The sequence below is a fragment of the Mastigoproctus giganteus genome, chromosome 4 (assembly GCF_048544385.1).
Source record: "Mastigoproctus giganteus isolate SK-2022 chromosome 4, ASM4854438v1, whole genome shotgun sequence".
Taxonomy (NCBI): Eukaryota; Metazoa; Arthropoda; class Arachnida; order Uropygi; family Thelyphonidae; genus Mastigoproctus; species Mastigoproctus giganteus.
This window is the reverse complement of record NC_143578.1, coordinates 34561443-34581833: the sequence shown is the minus strand read 5'-3', so window position 1 is coordinate 34581833 and position 20391 is coordinate 34561443. Positions and strand designations below refer to the sequence as shown.

The 20391-nt window shown below is 35.9% G+C and overlaps 1 protein-coding gene across 2 annotated transcripts in view; it reads left to right on the top strand.

Annotated features, from left to right (window-relative positions):
- Positions 1-12110: 12110 nt before the first annotated feature.
- Positions 12111-20391, top strand: part of LOC150086617 (uncharacterized) — a 140726-nt gene continuing 132445 nt past the window's right edge. For both annotated transcript variants that reach the window (XM_090372626.1, XM_090372625.1), the window contains exon 1: positions 12111-12349. In XM_090372626.1, the coding sequence (XP_090228752.1) occupies positions 12263-12349 (87 nt within the window). In that variant the 5' untranslated portion in view covers positions 12111-12262. The remainder of the gene's footprint in view (positions 12350-20391) is intronic.

The following is a 20391-nucleotide window of genomic DNA, read 5'->3' as shown; positions in this document are numbered from 1 at the left end:
CTTATTTTATTCAACCATCCAGCCTTTCTTAAACTGATCTTTTAAGTATTAAGAAATAACATAATTTAAGCTATTATATGCTGGTCCTTGAGCATACTTCGCTTCCTTAAATGGTATAAAATTCTGTACAGCAAAGAATCATTTGTATCACGAAGAGTTTTTCCTTTTTTAAACTTTTTTTTTTGAGTACTCCTTCTCAATTCTTGTATTTATATTGCGTGTTCCAAGGAGAAATGTTTCTAATGACGTATTCGACGAAGCATGCTACGTGCAGCGATGTTTGAATACCAAATAGTTAGGCTATTCAAGGCAATTCTTTAACCCCATTTGAGTCAAAAGAATCTTAGGATTTTACCACATTTGTTAGAATTGATGTTTCTGGGAGAGAAGTGCAAGTTGACTGCTTCTTTCGTCTCTTTTAGTGGGATGTCAACGAACTGATGACAGCTTGCTGAGAAAACTTCTGGACAGACAACTGTACGAAAGGAAGAAAAGGAAAAATTGCATAATGAAATTATCCGATTAAATTGACCAGATAAACATATATAAAACGAACGGGTAATAAGAAAAGAGGAAACAAATATAATAAAAAGTCCAAAAACAAATCCTTGAACAAATGTAATTGAGATTATTCTACTCCTACCTGCTTCCTACATTTCAGATGGATATATCACGTGTTCATCACCAACGTGATGAACAAGGTGAAGTTTTCTCAAGATATTGTTACCATGGAGAAGACCAGTATTTTTTCACCCCTTTATACGCCTGACCGACCATAGAGTCAAGGCACTTGACAAAATAAGAGAAAAAAATACAAAAACATCACCGTATTTTGAAGTCATGAGGATTTTAATCACGGTAGACTCTGATTGGATTTTCAGCTCATCAAACTCCATGAGATGTGCCATATTTCCGGAAGGAAAAAAGTCAGAAGCATATTTTTGTTTATTTGTTTTTAGTATGAACAGACTGGAGATTGACTTCCTATTAAGAGATTCATCCACTAGTTTAATAGTATAAAACGAGGATTGATTTCCAATTTCAGTGATGCCCATTTTTATCGAAACTCTATAGGCTATCTTGACCGCCGTTTTCTTGGCGATTTCTTATTTTAAAGTATTGGTAATTAACCATGTAGTGCAAGGAGGCCACGGGATTTTGCTGCACTGGCCAAAAAAAAAAAAAAAAAAAAAAAATTAAAAAGTAGATGAGCAATTATCGACTCTCCAATCCTTATATCATCTGCAAGTTTTGACATCATGCTCTTTATACAAAGTTGGACCAAGAACCAACCCCACTTCTGATGTTACACAACTCCGAAGAACGTCATCAATCACAACCCCATTCGGCAATCCATCCCAGAATCCTGCCAGCAACCTCAACATGTCCCTGCCCACACAGCAACCTCTCATGAGAGACTAAGCCAAATGCCCTGCCAAAACCCAAACAAACCAAATCGAAATTGCTCCCCACATCCAGCCTATGAGCAACTGTGTCAAAACAGCCCACCAGATCAGCAAAAATGACTCCCACTCAACAAAACAATGATGTGCGTCCCTCAGAAAATGCCGTTTCTATTAAATGTCCCTGGATCGCACTCCTAATTACTGCTTCCAAGATCCTCCATACCACCGAATACAGGCCAACTGGTCTGTGGTCGCTGACCTCACTCCCAAAACCGCCTCTAAGCACGGGCGACATATCGCACCTTACCAATCCAAAGGAATCCCTCCCAAGCCCAACGATGTCCTCATCAACCTCAATACCACCCTAAAAATTACTAGCATATGCCATAAACCCCCAGGAGTTCCACCCGCCTTCAGGCCTGAAAGCTGCTCTAACAAATAACCTGAAACCCCAATATCACCATTCCCCCGCTTTAAAGCTTCCCCTTGCATACCTTCTCCCCACCATGAAGGGTATTTCTCGTCAGTACAGATCAATACAAAGTACCCACCCAGATCATCAGTAACATCAGCCGGTAATTAACCGGAAATGCCCAAATCCCCCTCTGTGGCACCACTACAGATCATCTTGCAGATCTTATAGGCTTCAGCAACCCTCTACTGCTCTGCAACCCCCCTTCGTTCCATCAGACCGGCCGTCCATGCACCCATTCATTCCAGCATTCTCCCTATGCCGTATTTTCTGAATGGAATTCATTCATTCACAGCTTCTGTGATGAATAAAGTGACCTTTTGTGCATAAATCATTCCGTTGTTCCTTTCCATGTGCTTCTTAATATTGAATTTATTCTTTTTGGTATCATTTGACTAAAATCTCTTCAGTTCGCTGTTAAATTTGCATACCCACAAACCAATTCAAATCCAACCTTTCGGGTTAAGTTAAAAACTTGACTTTTCCGAAAATAATTTTTCTGACATTGCAAAGTTGTTTTCCTTTTTAAATTCAATGTTCGTGATGATCACTGACTACTAGATTATTCAGTTTCCCAAACAGGTGACAAGTGACATAATCATTATCCTGCCACGTTATCTTGTCAGGGACAATGATAGTCATTCTAGAAATAGCGACATTATCCTGTCACTCAGATCTCCACTTGGTAACTCTGTTCATTACTTAGGGTGCGATGATTTTTTAACCTTCGGTTTCTTCAAAAGATATGCGGTTAGAAATTGTTTCTAAAAATCCCGAAAAAATTATATTTAAAGTTTAAAATTTTAGAATTTAAAATCTTCCCCAAAACCATATTTTCTGCATCATAAACATGACAGAAGGGATCATTTACGTCAAGGGTTGGTATTAAAGTTCAAGGGATTAATTCTTTCTGGATACAAGAATTAAAGTTTGATATACTCACCCACTCTTGCCGGAACTGTGGGCCCTTACTGTTAGGATTTGGTCCCTTTTCAATCGGAGGAGCCTTGCAGCAGCTGAACCCTCTTCCGTCTTCTTTCAGATCAATCACCTGATCTTTAATTGCGTATCATAATCGGGGAAATAGAGTTCCTGCGCTTATTTTTTTTTTTTGCTAAACCCATGAGGCAAATCAGTTTCCCTATAAAATTTGAAAACCCAGCGTTCGCCCGCGTCTAAATTGGTCCCGGTTAGTAAACTAGAAATGCAGGCTATAAAACAAGATTTTATTGATAATAAACCGAAATGCCGAAAGTAGCTTAGTAGTCGTGCGTGACGGTGTAGAAGGACACGTTCTTTGAGTGGACTGTGGTTCAAGCTCGCATGACTGCTAAATACCATTAATGATTATATTGATTGTCATAATAATGTAAACTGCTCTGAACTAGTGGTCGTGCCAGAGTATAAACATAAACTTTTTTTAAAATATCTAAAGGTGTCGAGTCAGTCCCTTCGGAACTTTACCTCCTATAATTAACCCTCCTGCATCCCAGAAAATCAAAACCAAATGTTGACTTCAATAGGAAGGAAAGTCAACTGGAAATCCATCTTACTAAATCTTACTTCTACTAAATTTTCTCAATAACTGGTTAATAAATTAAGAGATGAATATTTTGTTTTCATAGAAACAAATTTAAAGTATATTTTAGCAAGAGTTTTAGATTTTTATAAATATTATATCAACGTTTAAAAAAATACACTCGCTGGCCAAAAATATTAGACACCTTATTCATTATGCAGCAGGGCTACCTTTTCCTCGAATTACAGCCTGTATATGTCGTAACATGAATTTCACTAGGTGTCTGAAGGAGTCTAGCTCCAGATTTGACCACCCACCCAGTCATCAGGATAATTGTCAGCTGCTGTACTGTGGTCAGTTGAGAACTATAAAAGCCGAACTGCCCTTTCCAACATCTCCCAGACATTCTCAACAGGATTCAGATCTGGAGAATTAGAAGGCAAGGGTAGATATTGGAAATATTGGCAATGTTCCTCGAACCATTCAGATGCAATTTTTACACTGGATAGTTGCGTTGTCGTTTTGAAAGAATTCATCGCAATCTTGATAAAAATGAAGCAGTTTAGAATGAAGTTGGTTCGATATGACAGAAATGTTTATTGGAGGTAACAAGACCTTCTAATGGTACGAGCGGACCCGATCCGTACCAATAGAATATACCGCATACCATGATACCACCGACAGCAGCTTCAGTAGTGGACACGAAACAGTCTGGCATGGCTTCACGAGGTTCACCCATATCTTCACTTTACCATTGGCACAAAAACGTGTAAATCGAGACTTGTCAGACCACTTGATCTTTATCCATTGTTTCACTGTCCAGTTTTGACGTTCCAACGAATCTCTTGATTTTTTACAGAAAGAATCGGATTTCGTATGGGAACACGATTACCAAATTCTACATTCTTCAACTCCAGCAGCATAATTCTGTTGCAAATGGGGTCTTTCTTTGCCTAAATAGAATGTTTTGACTTGTTTTCTACACGCTGGACCTTTTATTCTGACGCACAATCTTTAAATTCCCGTAGTCTCGTTCTTGGAATATCGACTTTCTGAGCAATTTTAATGGATCTTTTTCACAATGTGGCGGAGTTAGTCAGTCTCAAGCGAGAGTAGCATAGTTTTTTCTCCCGAAACTCGTATTTTTCGTCCAGCAAACAGAAAATTGACCACAGAACACACGCAATTTCCAGATACGGCCTTAGTCGCTGAAGATCCTAAAAGCCTACAAAAATAACAAGAAAAATGTTGAAGTTTTCCAATGTGTCAATCAGTTTTTATCTATATGTATTTTGTTAATGTCGATAAATTGTATCGATTAATTAATATATTTATAGTAATTAATTATTATTTATGTTAATAAATTTCATTGAAATAAGTATAATTATGATTATATTTTCAATAACTGACTTCCTAAGTTTACAATTCCAGTTTCCATTTACTGAACCAAGCAGTCCAACGTAAGAAATCCAAAATAGTCCATTCTAGGCAATTCGCTGCCATTTTATATTATTTGAAAAAAATTATATTGCAGTTTATACAGAAAACTTGACTACTTGAAATATGATATTCCGGATGAAAAACCAGATTTTCCAGGAGAATAAACCATTTAACCTTCGCCCAAGACCAACTAACTCAGCATCAATCAGACTGTAGAAATAAATACATGGTCAATCCGAAGACCAAAGACTCAATTGCAACTTTGTTCACAATGCTTAAAGGAGGTACAAATTGAACTTGATGCTGTGTTTTAGACATAGTGCCTGTGATGTTATATGTAAATAAATTTCCGCTTAAAAGTTTGGAATCGTGTTTCATTTTTCTTAATTTTCAAAGTTTTTATTGAAAGAGGGCCAACTTGTTTACCAATTTTTATTAAAATATTTTCTGTTATATAGAAAAATCAAAAAACTTAAATAATATTTAAGAAACTTCTAGAATACTCGAGAATATTCCAGAAAGGTTTAGAAGACTCCTGAATGTGGTAGTACGGTGTAGACGATTCTAGAATATTGTAGAAAGTAGGAGATTGTTTCAATATTGTAGAAGATTAGTGATGATTCTAGAGTGTTTTCCAATTATTATTATTATTAATAGTAGTAGTAGTAGTAGTAGTAGTGGCATGTGATGCAAGAAAGCAAGTGTATGAGCTTATGCAGCATCAGCCAAAAAAAAAAAAACAAAAAAAAAAATCACACCATTCCCTCCAAATGCCTGTCCAGTTCCTTCTTAAATTTATTCAACCTATCAACTTCCACAACGACAGATGGAAGTTTGTTCCAGCAATTAACCACCCGCTGGCTAAAGGCAAATTTCCGCACATCTATTCTACATCTGTCCTTTCTTAATTTGAATTTATGCCCCCTTAGGTTCGTAATCTGAACAAGTGGAAGGATCCCATCAGAATTCAGCGTGCTCAACCCATTCAAAGCCTTATACACCTCAATCAGATCGCCACGCAGGTGCCTAGTCTCCAGCCACTACAATTTGCAGAACTTAAGCCTCTCTTGGTAAGAGGATCCCTTCATTCCCCTCACCAATCTTGTTGCCCTTCACTGTATACGCTCAAGCAAATCTACATCCTTCCTAAAATGAGGCCTCCAGACCTGTACCCAGTACTCAAGGCGTGGCTTGACCATTGCCTTATACAGAGGGACAATCACATCCTTTTCCCTGCTAGCAAAATTCCTATATATCATTGACAAAACCCTATGAACTGCCCTGGCAGCCTGTCTGCATTGCTCAGAAAACTTCATATCTGACTGCACAACTACTCCCGGTCTTTTTCATTTTCTACCACCTTAAGTGTAGTACCACACAGCTGGTACGTTTCTCTGGGGTTACTTCTACCCATATGCAGTACTTTGCATTTGTCAAGGTTAAACTTCAGTTGCCACTTCTTAGCCCATCTGCCCAAATTATCTAGATCCTGTTGCAGTAGCACACTGCCATTACTGTCATTAATAACCCTGCCAACCTTTGTATCATCTGCAAACTTCGACACTAAGCCTGATATACCTTCATCGATATCATTGATAAATATACAAAACAACAGAGGATCCAACACCGAACCCTGTGAGACTCTACTAATAACATTAGTCCACGAAGAGCAGCAACCATTAATTACCACCCTCTGTCTTCTCCGACTCAACCATCCTTTTATCCAATTTAGCGACTTACCCTTAATACCATTCTGCTCCAATTTGTACAATAGTCTTCCATGCGCAACAGTGTCAAAAGCTTTCCTGAAATCCAAATATATGATATCAAAATTATTTTTTGCATCCAGTTCCTTTGTAACCACATCATAATATCCTATCAAATTTGTCAGACAAGACTTTCCCATAACAAACCCATGCTGTGTCTGAATTATTGCTGCAGTCTTGTCTAGATGATCCTGTAATGCATCTTTAACCAGTGACTCCATTATTTTACCCGGAACAGAAGTTAAACTAACTGGTCTGTAATTACTCGTGTCACCCTTCGACTTCCCTTTGTGAATTGGGGATAATTATATAAATTGAGGAGTAAAATCGAACACCCATCATTCAGAAAGCGTGTTTTGTGTAAGTTTTGCGTCTTTCGTGATAAACATGGCAAGGAATAAGGAACTGAGTGTTGAAAAACGAAGTTCTATTATAACTGTGTACAAAGAAAGTTATTCCATGAGAAGCATTGGCAAAAAACTAGGTTTTTCATTTAAAGGAGTACAAACCATTCGGCTACTCTAGAAGGCTGGCAGTTTAAAGGACAAACGACGATCAGGATGACTGCGCGTAACTATGGAAGCTCAAGATAAGACCATAACACTGATTTCTAAACGCAATCGACCACTTACTGTAACTGAAATCCGAGAGCTGAGTTCAATATGAACAAAGAAACTTCCGTGTCTACATCCACTGTAAAACTTCGTCTTAAAGAAGTAGGACTTCATGGTCGTGTAGCGGTCCGAAAAGCCTTATTAAAACCAGAAAATCGAAAGAAACGGTTGGCTTGGACTAAAAGCCATCAACATTAGATAATTGATGAGTGGAAATCGTACTGTGCACAGGTGAATCGAAATTTGAAATATTTGGATACAAGCGTAGAGTTTATGTGAGATGATCAACCGAAGGAAAAATGGTGCCACATTGTTTAGTCACTTTAGTGCCTACAGTCAAGCACGGTAGTTCCATCTTTATCTGGAGTTGCTTCTGGTTTTCTGGAGAGGGCAATATCGTCAGAATTGAATAAATTTTAAGAAAAGAAGACTATAGAAACATTTTTGAACATAAGGCAGTATCCTCTGGACTTCGACTTTGTGGAAGAAATTTTATATTACAACAAGACAATGACCAGAAGCGCAGGTCTAAGCTGTGCAAGGACTTTCTAGCAACTAAACAGCAGGAGAAGGGTATTGCAAACTATGGTGTGCCCACTCCAATCGCATGAATTAAACCCAATAGAGCTTTTATGCCATCATCCAGACCGTCAAGTTTACGAAGTGTGCCCATCTTCATAAAAATTATGAGAAACATTGCAGATCGCTTGGAATATTGTTAGTCAAGTCACATTATCTCAAGAATGCCACATCTGTGTAAGGCAGTGATAAAATCTCGTGGAGGATATTTTGATGAAAATCAGTATAGTTGTTAATATTAATGATTTCAATATGTTTTTGCTGTAAATTTTTCAATGCGTAATAAAAAAATCTTAAAAGAAAAAACCCTGCTGTCATGCCCAACTTTTTGTACAGTATCCGAGAATATATGTCAATATATAGGGAACCCTAATGAAAATGTCAATAAGTAAGCAATAGAAATTTAAGTTCTGCAGTGGAATTCGACAGGAAGAAAATTTTCTTAGCATTACTTTGGAATCATACTTGAAAGCAACAAATATTACTACGTATGCAGCATTCGAATAGAAAGATTGCTCTTCAAGAAAATATAATGCAAGCCTTCATAAACACAGAAAGTCATGTATAATATGTAGATCTTTGAATTAGCGCGTAAAAATCAGCTCAGATCACTTTAAGACAAGTAAAGAAAATCGATAATAGTAATTATTATAAATTAATGGTAAAAATTGTATTATTCTGCTAAATTCATCAATAGTCAAATTCTAAAGAAATAGTGAAAATACCATAAAACCGTCCAATCGTCCAGCTGTGCATATACTAGAAAAAGAATAAAGATTCAAAAGGCAAGGATACAACCTAAATTTAAAATCAAGAAAAGAAACTAGGAGTCTCATAAACAAACCATCACGGACATAGATAGCTGTTCGGATATACATATGGGAAGAACAGAAGAGGATGTCCAACGTAAATGTAGTATACTTACATTTAATCACAAAATAAGAAAAGTCTGAACTGGAGGACTGCAACATAACCTCTAAGATAGCAACAGATGGAGCCATGTTCTACTATGTTATTAATCGGTTAAGCAAATATCTGTATTGTTTCAAAGAAACTTTCACTTTTATGCATAGACGAAAGGTACACTAGAGATATTAGGATGATACTCTTCCTATACGAAAATAACTAGTCCCATGGCGACAAGTTAACCATGGAACTAGTTCTTTTATAGTTCTTTCAACTCGTAGGCACTTTACACCAAGACCTAAAATTGAAATTGTCTCTGAAGTGTAATCTTCGATCGCCACTTGATATTCCTCATACGTCTGCACTAAGCTGTATTCACCTGTGTGGAGAAATAGCAGTTCCCTTGGAACAGCTGTCAAACAGCTACACCTGCGATTTTTATAAATAGTTGACAATTTCCTTTTGCTGTTTCTTTGAAACCAATGCCGTGGGAACTCTCTGTAAAGTGTTTCTGTACTAGACAATTATGTCCATGCGAAAAGAGTTTTCTGTTTTAATTCATAAGTTGGTAACAGGTCAGAATTATTAATATGAACGGTGTCATCGTAATGTTCCATTTAAGGAAGATTAGGTTTGACACTGAATAAAATTGCAATAAAATTTGTGCATTTTGAGTTATTCGTGTTCTGTGTTTGGCGTGTAAAATTCAGGTTTCAGCGAATACTGGAAATAAAAAAAAAAATGCGAATCTCTTCTTTGTGGCATTGTAAACTATAGCAGGAAACACCTGTTCGTTCTTTGTGGCAATAGGAACAAAACGAACATCGTAGAATACCTCCATGAGTCAGAAAAATACCATGATGATTAAACATTGTTATTCCGGTAAATAAAAAGAGTCATGAATTTTACGACTGTAAATATTTCAGCGTTAAAACAAATCTTGCCACCCTGATGTTTTGTTGAAAGATGTGGCTTGCTAGTGTTTGCCTTTCAGAATGTCAGAAATATCTGTTCGAACTATGACCGTCTGTGGTCTATCTCCAGCTTTGTGTTTTGGTAGTTCCCTTTCTAGCGAAAAGCACACCATTTTAATGGTTTAATGCATTCTGGGGAAGTTGCCCCTGGAAACGAGAATATTAGTTTATAAATCTCAAAAAATCACATTTCACCAAATTTCGCATTCATTTTAATATTATCTGAACGTTGATCACAACTCTCAACAAATATACATATTCTAATTAAATTATAATATTAATTAAAATTTAATGTTGAATTTTAAATCTCAAAAAATCACATTTCACCAAATTTCGCATTCATTTTAATATTACCTGAATATTGATCGCTACTCTCAACAAATATATATATTTTAGTTGATGTTTAATATTTATGATTATTTTCAATTATAGAGGGCGTTAATACAAAACTGTGTGTCTTCTGCTGGATTCTCATAGATGCAATGTCACGTGAGTGTTCAAGTAATTTTTAATAATATAAAACATATAAAATATAAATATAAAACATATTTGTGTTCTTTGATTTCAGTGAGAATAATGAAATTAAATTTATCTTCCAAAATATAATAGTTATTAAACTTAAAATTATTTGGACGCTTTTTAATTTTCAAAAATGCATTTATATAATTTTTTGTTACAGCAGAAATGCATTCTTAATTTTTGTCCCGTTTATCCGGTGGGTGGCGCTCTTGGTTGTTATTGCTAAATAAATAAAAATTATATTTCTTGTAATTATTTTAATTATTACGCTTTTTGCAGAAAATGTTTTCTCCACATTATCTTGTTATATTTCGTCAGAAGCTAATGCATATATTTGATCAAAGGAGGACAAATAATAATAATAATAATAATACTAATAATATATATATATATATATTCTCCCATCCGCCCCCAATTGTTTGGGGACTCTATTTCCCCGATTGCTCTTCCCCTCTCTGTACACCCCTGTTAGATTTGTGCATAGCTCTACTGCAATAATTCTCTTCATCTAAATTGTACAATAAAAGGTTGAACTACTTTGGATAGGGAATTAATTATTTATTTACTGGCATAGACAAAATACACGTTACTTAAATTGTGACATAATTCATTGACTAAGATGAAAGTATTTTAAAATTATTTCAAGAAATTTTGCAATCCTTATTTCGTAGAAGAGATTTAAACAAAATTGACAGCGTCACACGTTTGACCTATTAACTTAAAACCGATGCCACATTCCAATCATTACAGCGACTGATAAGAGAAAATATTTCGCATTTAACAGCTTCTAAGCTTATTAAAATAAAGCTGCAGATATTTATTTTTACGAACAGTTCTTCATAAATTTAAAACCAAAATATTTATAGCGATTAAAGTTTAAATAAATGTACCAGTGTCCACTACTTCTTCACTCTAGTAAGCATAGGTGTGTTTATTTTGAAGGGTTTCTGTGGTTGGACAGAGCAGTTTTCATCCTCTGCTATGTGACGTCACGTACCGGGGAAAAGCTGAGCAGCGCCTCTAGTGGTGGCTATGTGGGTGTGTTCCAGTGCCGCATCTGTGAGTGTTAGGCTTCAGAAGTTGGACGATTTATTTGTTACCCATGGTGATTTGGGCCACTCGCAAATGGCGTGAAACCTTTGCAGTCGCTGACAGGCGTTCTTCAAGAAAGGCGGGAAAGCAGCTTTGTTTGCAATGCTTGTTGGGTTGGTGGAAAAGTGGATGTCGATTTTTGGGAAGCGTGTGTGTATGCCTTTGTTTGAGCGACGCGAAAGGTTTTTGGCGTGCATGTGTGTGACCAGTAACAGGTCTGCTTGGCGTGTTTGCCTATGAACACTCCACGAACGCGACTACGGATTCATTTGTCGTCTGTACATATCGAGTCAGCGTCCGGAGTAGAGGGAGATTATGTTCTAATGGCGCCCCACAACTTCAACGTTTAGCATTTAAAGAAAATCAAGGATTTGACCAACAACCTTGTGCAGCTAATTCTACGCCCCCCCTCACCCCCGACAGGTGTTTATCGTGGCTAGTTGTGTGACCAGAATCTGTATTATTGCTGGTTCTGTGACGTTGTGCTGTCGTATTACCTACTTTTGCCCCTTCCAGCAATCTAGAACTGATGCATAAAGATGGGCGAGTTAGCTGATAAATTACGGGCTCTGCTTACTGGTTGCTGCCTGGTTACGATCAGAGCCTGCAGCTAGCATTCTCTCTATCTTTTTCTCTCCCCTCTTTCTACCTCCACAGCACGGTGACTCCAGCAAAGAAGCTCACCTGTCACGGTGAGCGTCCCTTTATATGTGCTTGCACGACACACAAACTAAACGCCATTGCGGACTGTTTGAGTGGAAATCCTTTCAGCCAGACTTTTCGTTTTTTCTTTTTTTTTTTTTTAACTTTTTATTTTAATCCTGGCTCTATCTCCGGTAATCCCTTTGTTTCCTCCCACTACGGAATTGGGAGTATGAGTGTCGCTTTGAGAGGTGACATATCAGCTTCGGGAGCTACCACCAAGTTGTCGGGGTCATTGGCGTTGAGAAGAGACGCAGCGTACGGCGACTGAGGATGTTTCCCTTTACTTGCAGCATGTGTTTCAACGCGAACAATCGGTCTTGGCGTAGACAACGGTGGAGTGCAGTCAGTGGAACTTCGGTAAGTGGGATTTTAACCTTTTTTTATATATATACATATTTCTTATTTTATTTATATAAAATCACTTGAAGTGCAGAAGATGGAAATAGTTGGATTTGAAAATATTGCATTTATTTTCTTATATCAATAATTGCTATAAAGATATTTCCAATAACTATTGGCATTTAAATGCATGTTATGTGGTAGAAAAAAAACGCAAATGAACAAATTATTTTTTTCGAAAATATTTTAATACATATTTTATACATTTCCGGATATTTGCAAAGGTTTTAAAGGTGGCGCTTTCATCGAAAAATGAATGAAATCTAATGTCGTTTGATTAACCTTTAAAATAATAATAATAAAAAAAATCGATATATTAAAAATATAGTAGTTATTCAAATTTTTTCTTTCTTTTAATTCGCTAGTAGCAATATCTAACTGATTAATATTTTATAAGTAATATTTAACCGCCGAAATTATCGAAATGATACTTCTACCCGGAAGCTTAAAAATAGCGATGATATCAAACATAATAAATTTAAAAATGATTTTGAATCATAAATCAAAATTATGAAAAAAATCATAAATTCAAAATTAACTGTAGTTATTCCTACAGATCGCTGATTTTGAGAAGCTTACAGTAACTAAGAAGTCCAGCTGTAATATATTTTTTTGCAGTCTCCAACTTTACCTACTCATATCCACCCAAATTAGGATAATATCACACTTGTTTTATGTGTATCTCCAGTGGATTCAACTAATTCTTTTCACCATGTCTTAGTGTAGAAAGAAGGAGCGTTATCAGTTTATATTTGGTATAGACTGCGCATGTATGAATTGAATTTATTTCTAGGTTTCATGATAATTATCGACACATCCTGCATTATTGTTATTTATATTTTGGTTAATGGAGCTTTTATGATCGAAATATTTATGACCACTGTTGATGGTGTATACTGTATTTTGAGTACTGTTCGCTCTAATGATTCTGCACACTGCAACTTTCGCGGAAAGACTAATCTTGAATCTTTTACAGAAAACCGGCAGTTAATCGATTATTTATGTATTTATTTTGTCCCACTGAATCCTGTTATTATTCCAGAAAAGCTCGTTCAAACATATCGAAAGAACTACACGAGTCGCTTTTAGGACCGGAAGTAGATTTTTCAAGAATATAATTCGAAATGAGTATACGAATTTTTATTATTTTTTTGAATCACAAACATCACAAGTATTTTCATTTTAGAATTAAAAGTGTTTTGTATTTGCAATCTAGGTATTCTTCTGGAATGCGTTGTCCACAATTCAGAACGAAAATAAATAGAACAAAGACATGTCTACTGGTGCCAAGTAAAGCGGGGCACGTTCGTTGAACTACAATGCGATCTATCCCTGTCATGAAAACTGTTTTTCACACCATATTTGTTCTTTGCCATCTTCTTCGCCCCCTACAAACAAATCCATATCCAAAAAAGAGATACTCAAAAGAGGAGTAGACTGGAAGGTAATGCGAAACCCTTTCTTTCTTGTCTATGTTTCCTTTGGTTTTGGTTCACCGTTCCAGAATTACGCAGTATTATGTTATTCTGTTTTCATTATCTGTTCCCATTCTGTTACATTTCAGAACATGCCTTTGTTCAATGTCCCTTTTAGCTGGCAAAGTTCCCATGTTGTTTTTAGCACAGGCAAAACGTGTATTAAAAAAAAAAGAAAAGAGGAAAACTGTAGTCTTTAGATTGAGAAACAACTAATATAAAATGTATCTTATCTGAGGTTTCTTAGCTGCTGACCCATTTCTCTTCTGTATCTGAAATCGTTGTGATAAACTCTATTTCGGATATTTACAATAGAATCTTTTCCATACTGATATCAAGATGCAGTCAAAATGAATTTTCATTCATCTATAAAATGCACAATATCAGTTAATTCAGAAGTGCTTAAAATAAAATGTATGGATGGATAGTAAAGTTTAATTACAAAAACACATTGTACACCAGTTAAAGGTAATGTAGAAGCAGGTAGAAGTACAGTATAAAACTACAAATCTAAGATGTTAATGGTATTGCAGTAAACCCCGTTACAACCATACTGTTTTAACTTAAATTTCACTATAACAAAAATATTTCTAACCCTGGGCCGATCTATGTATTGCCTCTAGAACCAGCTTTAACGTTTATGTAGTTAGCACAAGAATACTTTTCAGACAACTCCAAGGTTGATTATTTCTTTCTATATTCACTTCTCTTGAACCCGTCACTTCTCTTCAAGAAAAATTATGGTATACAATGTGAGGTATGCAGTCCATCAAGGTAGATTTAAATCTTACTAGAAATAATTGTTGCATTCAATTTTCATTACATATATAACAGGCATTACAGGTGGGAATATCGGTTCTTTGAGCTGTCAAACCTGTACATAAAATCAAGCAGTACTGACCATTTATTGAGTTAAACGGCTGACAGGACTTCATCTTTCATACAATGTAATCATAAATAAACATATTCTGTTTCGATTCTCCTTGGTGGTGACGATCTATAGCATGAGTTCCCAAGATGTAGCTCGCGAGGTCGATCTCAGAGTGGATCACAGAGTTATCTCTTTAGGGATTTCACTAAAGGTGTTAATTCTTCTAAACAAGGAGAGAAAGAAAAAACCTGAGATAGATTGAACTTTTTAAAAGTTCAGTGATGTTATGAATTTAAATGCCTGTGTTACTATTGATAGAAATCGTTCGCCTTATTAGGGTATGTTTCCATGAATTATAGAAGCACCATTTTGCCCACCAGTGAACACTTGTACAATTCTAATTTCACATCGAAATTTGTCCAGTCTTTGTGCATTTTCAAGCCACATAATGAATATCTCGCTAATCCTTTGTCATAATCTAATGAAAGGGTTCTACTTTATTTACATTTTTTGTGTAAATAAATTTGTTCCTTAGCTTATGAGAAACATTTTAGTTGATGCGCAAAAGAAATCTTAATCTAACAGTTGCTTTCGTTTTACTCAGAACTCAGTGGTCCACGTATTTATTTTCACTTTATTTAGGGTGTATATTAACATTATTATTTATCTTTCCTATAACTCGATGCTATGCTTCTGTACTTCCGCATTCATGAAATCTGCCGAAAAACCTTTAGGATTGTCTCGCGGAAGCTTTCAATATAATGTTTATCTTTAGTATATGCTGGTAACTTTTAGTTTTATTGTATTTATATAATTTTACATACTATTGCGTAGTTAGTTGGGTTAGGATTTTTTAAAAAAATTTCTCTCTGTTCTGGAATATCTGGTTTTTCATCCCACTAAACAGACAAACCAACCACAGAATATATGCGATTTACAGAGACTGTATACGGTCCCCTATCTCAATATTAAATCCTGTTTCTTATTCAGCATTCATTACTGTATTGTTCCATAACTTTTTTTTAAGCTCACCGCATACTAACTTTGACAAAGATGTCTGGAGGTACATCTTGCAGTGTCAGAGATCGCGGGGTGAAGATGGATTTCTGCAGAAAATTGTACCAACAGAGATTGAATAACTACTAACAAAGAGTACATAATAATACAAACAAGGGCTCTGCCAGTTCGACAGTTTGGAAGATAAAAGAATGAAAACATGTAGTAATCCAAGAGGTATCTCGTTGGTTAATCTGGAATACCTCACGCTTTGATGAGGTAGTCCAGAGAGTACACCAGAAATGTCAGAAACTTTAAAGAATAAGAAAATTACCGCACAAAAATAGCTTTTGTAAAATAAAAATATTTGTATGGAAAAAATTATCAGCATTTAATTCTGTACTAAATCTTTTTGCTTTTCTGTTTCTTTCTTTCTTTTTTTTTTCTTTTTAAAGTGAGAATTGGGACCGATTTAATTGCCCTAGGAACCTGTATATTGTGCTATCAAAAAAGTCTTTATAATATTCGAAATTCGTTAGGATATTCATTATAAAATTCATTATGACATACTTTTCCATTGGAGCAATGCTTTCTATTTAGAGTAGTGCAAAAGCAAGGCAACTAGCGAGGAAGTTCTTCCACAATTCCAGATTGGTGAACCAAAGAGACTATGCCCCAAGTATAAATTAATTTTAGATATTTGATAGTCGAAGTGTACTGTGATTCATGAAATTAGAACTTCATGTTTATAACTATCAGGAGGACCCACTGTCTCCTAGAAGAAACATTACCGTTAGCACAGTAGTCGCGATCACCATTCTTCCATATAGTGTAGAAAGAACTTGCGTTCGAATCTCGTCTCGACGCGAGGAACTTTTATTGGCTCTTTTTTACAACGTAGCCGAATTAGTTAGTTTTTGGCCAGGTTATCTCCCGCAAACTATAGTTTTTTTATCCAGTAAAGAAACAAAACGACCGAAGAGAGACACACTAGTACAGATTTAATAACGTATTGATGTTTCATAGAGTCAGTTGCTTTCGCGCTTAGAAAAAAACCAAAAAAAAAAAAAAGTAGTTTAAAAAGGTGTCCCAGTACAGATTATCCCATATCATAATACTAGGCTGCATAATGAACTAAAAGTTTAAAGCGAGTGGCTTCATGTTTGTTTTCTCTGCAGCTTGGTCCTTTTAGATTCCTTTGCTTTTGGCGGTGTTCCCAGTACTCCTGTCTTCTACTGTCATTCCGTGTTCCAAATATATTACGTTACTTTGCTTGCCTCTTTTACCTTCGCAAATATATTGTAATTGGGCATGAAAAGCGTTAAAGAAGGAAAGAGAAAAGTTTATACCAAACTACCCAACGGTTGAATTGTATCAAAAGATGAGAAAAGCCAACCCTAGAGTGTATATCAAGCTATTTGAACATTTTACAGCTAAAAACAACAGGTTCAAGTTTGGTAGTACATGTATAATGAATGTAATGAAAATCAGTTTTGCCATCAAGTTTGAAAAAAGACAGTTTTGCTTGAAAAATTTTTAACATATTGATTTAGAAATTTGATATTGCCATATATGAAATTCATTATATTTCTGTTACAAAAAAGTGTATATTAATAGGACGAATCAAAATTCGTGGAATCGAAATAAATATGCCCAACATCGAAGAACTACATTTGCGAATAATTCGCATTTTCTTTTCTTTTTCTTTTTTTTTTTTTTTTTTATTCAAAATAAGTAAGGGTATGAGGCATTGGTGTATATGTATCTCGTCAGTTTTATTTGATGAAAAACGCTAGTTTCTGAAAAGAAAGAAAAAACAGTGCAACTCTAGCCCGTTTGATGTCTATCTTTTTCCACACAGTTTATTTTCAGGTGTATGTGAGGGGGCGGTGGAAGGGTTGCACAACCACTTCAAATGATGTGAATTCCTGTTTTTCTCCAACTTGTGAATGCATTGATTGCTGGACAGGAGCTATGTGGACTTGAACTATTTAATTTCCTGACTTCTTTCTCACTACTGTGCAATTCTCTTCTGAAGTATGATGGAGAGGCTTGACCATTCCGACTTATTACATTAGGATGCTTTCGTAAAACGGTTCCTCACCTTTCCGAACTATTATTAGAACGAATTTGAAGGAACTTTAACCAAAATTGTCAAAATTTAACAAATTTTGTTCAAGTTCCTTTAGGAAACTTCTAGCCGTTTTTGAAATTGGAGTGGACATAGAGTACATATCGTTTTCTGGCTACACGCCAGGGTTGTATTTGTGGTAACCTATCACCATGACAACGAATTTTTAACAATTCCTTTTTACCCACTGCAGTGTGTTTATTTCGTTAAACTCCCATGACATTTGCTTTCCAAATTTAGGTGTCTTTGTCGTTCGCATGGATGCCTGGAGCTATTGCAAAGCATGTTCGTATTCTTCCATTTGCTAACTGGGATTTGTTGTTAAATGCCGCAGCCTAAGGGATTCCAGAGCCACGTAGTGATGTTTTTTCTTTCTTGTTGTTAAGCTGAATATAACCTTTAGTGCGGTTAGGAGAAAGTAACAGCAACAAGCAGAACACTGTTGTTGGTTACTTTTCACAGATGCGTGGTTAGTATCTTTGTGTCGTGAAAGCGTTTGATTTGACCCATAGTTGCTGAAGGATCTTACTGCACTAGGTTAAAATGTGGAGGTATCCAAATAACTCCAAATTTGGAGTTATTGGAAATGCTGTAGTTGATTAAAAATATCTGAGAACTTTCAAATACCCTAATTAATATTCTTACAATTATCTTACACAGAATTTATTATTTTACATCCAAATGCTGTATTATTTTATGAGGAAGAGTCATTGAATAAGTCACAAAGTAACAGGAAGCTGACCTGAAAAGTAGCATTAATTTTTTCAACATAATCACTAAAATTATTTAACAATTGTCCTATCGCTTTATCATATTCTGCAAACCTGCTGGTTAAAAATATGCCAATTGCTGTCGTGGCGTATCTTTGGATTGTCTTGGTGTGCTTACGTATTTTCAAAAGCTTGGAGATGCCATGAATACTTCATCGTATTGCATACTTTGAGATTCAATTTGCAGAAAACTGTGCGGGCTATTGAAATATGGGGTACTGCTGTCGCATGACAAAGCAAGGCCGCATACAGCGCCTTCATCCCAAGGGACCATTAATGATTTCGGATGGGAACTTCTTGTCTTGAATTCGTCCTTCTTAGTTTGTATTTGTTGGGTCCGCGTAAACAGCAGCTTGCTAAAAAACGATTTTATGTCGATGCAGAGATCAAAAAATGAGATCGTAATTTTCGATCTCCTTTTACCTAAAACCATCTTCCTAAAAAGGATAAAAATCATTTGCCTCGAAAACGAAGTACGCCATTTTCGATCTCCCTCTGCCTAAAACCCTCTACAGCAGCAACGCCGGCGTGTTTTTATGCAGATGGTTTCTAGAATTTGGGAAAGCGATGGGACAAGTGTACAATGTTTTGGTAATTATGCTGAAAAATAAATTCTGTGTTCACGTCACTTTCTCCTTTTGTTTTTTTTTTAATCTCCTCTGTGACTTACTACTGACTCTTCCTCGACCGTCCGTGAAGAGTTTTAAAAGTTTTGTTAGGATGTGCTGAGGATCATAAGGCCACGAGTAGTCATATCATGTTTGTGAAATGAATGTGTTCTATGTGATCGATTTCTTGTTTTTTTCAGGATGAAAATCCAGAGTTTACGTAGGAGACCCATGTAAGCCTTCAGACCGACTAATTCAATCTCGATGTGGAAAGAATTTCATTCTGTCCTGATGGGATCTATTTCTCAATATGGACAAGAAACAAGAATAGCCCGAAAAACAGCCTGAACCAGGCAGTTTTTCACATGGCGTTAGAGAGTAGCTGTGTTATTCACTATATTGGCCACCAGGCCGCATTTTGTTAGAAATTGAAACTTTTTTTTTGCCCGCTACTGCGGTGTAATGAAGATTAATGAAGTTTCATTTGACTTTTCCCCTCAAACTGCCACGATCACTTTAACTTCTGTGTGATTATCAGCTAGAAAATCCCATGAGCATTAAAGAAACAGTTCCCAGGATATGCTTAAAACTTAAGAGGTTCAAACCTTTAAATAGGAACTTTCCCAATAGCGCGATCGAACTTACTGATTTTGACCCATTGCGAGGATAGTAATTACTGAGTAGTCCTCGTTAGAAGCCCCATCTATAGCGAAGTCGATAGCTTGAATGTTCTCTCAATTACACTTACACACACGCACTCGCACCTTCCAGAAAAGGCCCGAATTCTACTCCTATCGCGACGAGAGACATTTTTATTGGCTTTTCATACCAATCCTTGTTTTTCGGTGTTGGAAGAGAGTTGCAAATTTTTAAATCCGGAAACATGTTTTTCATCCAGCAAGATAAGCAACTGATCATATAATACAATTTATAAACATAATGTTAAGGCAGCTTTTATACCCCTTTGGTTAAAAAACAACAAACTTCTGGTGATCTCTCTTTTGCGATTACTTTTCTATCTTATTTCCTATTTCTAATAAATATTATTATTATTATCTCAATAAAAAATGAATAAGTAAAAAAAAAAAAAAAAAAGCAGAGATTAACTCGATTTCTGAATACCTGCTGTAGAATGGTTTGCAGGAAGGT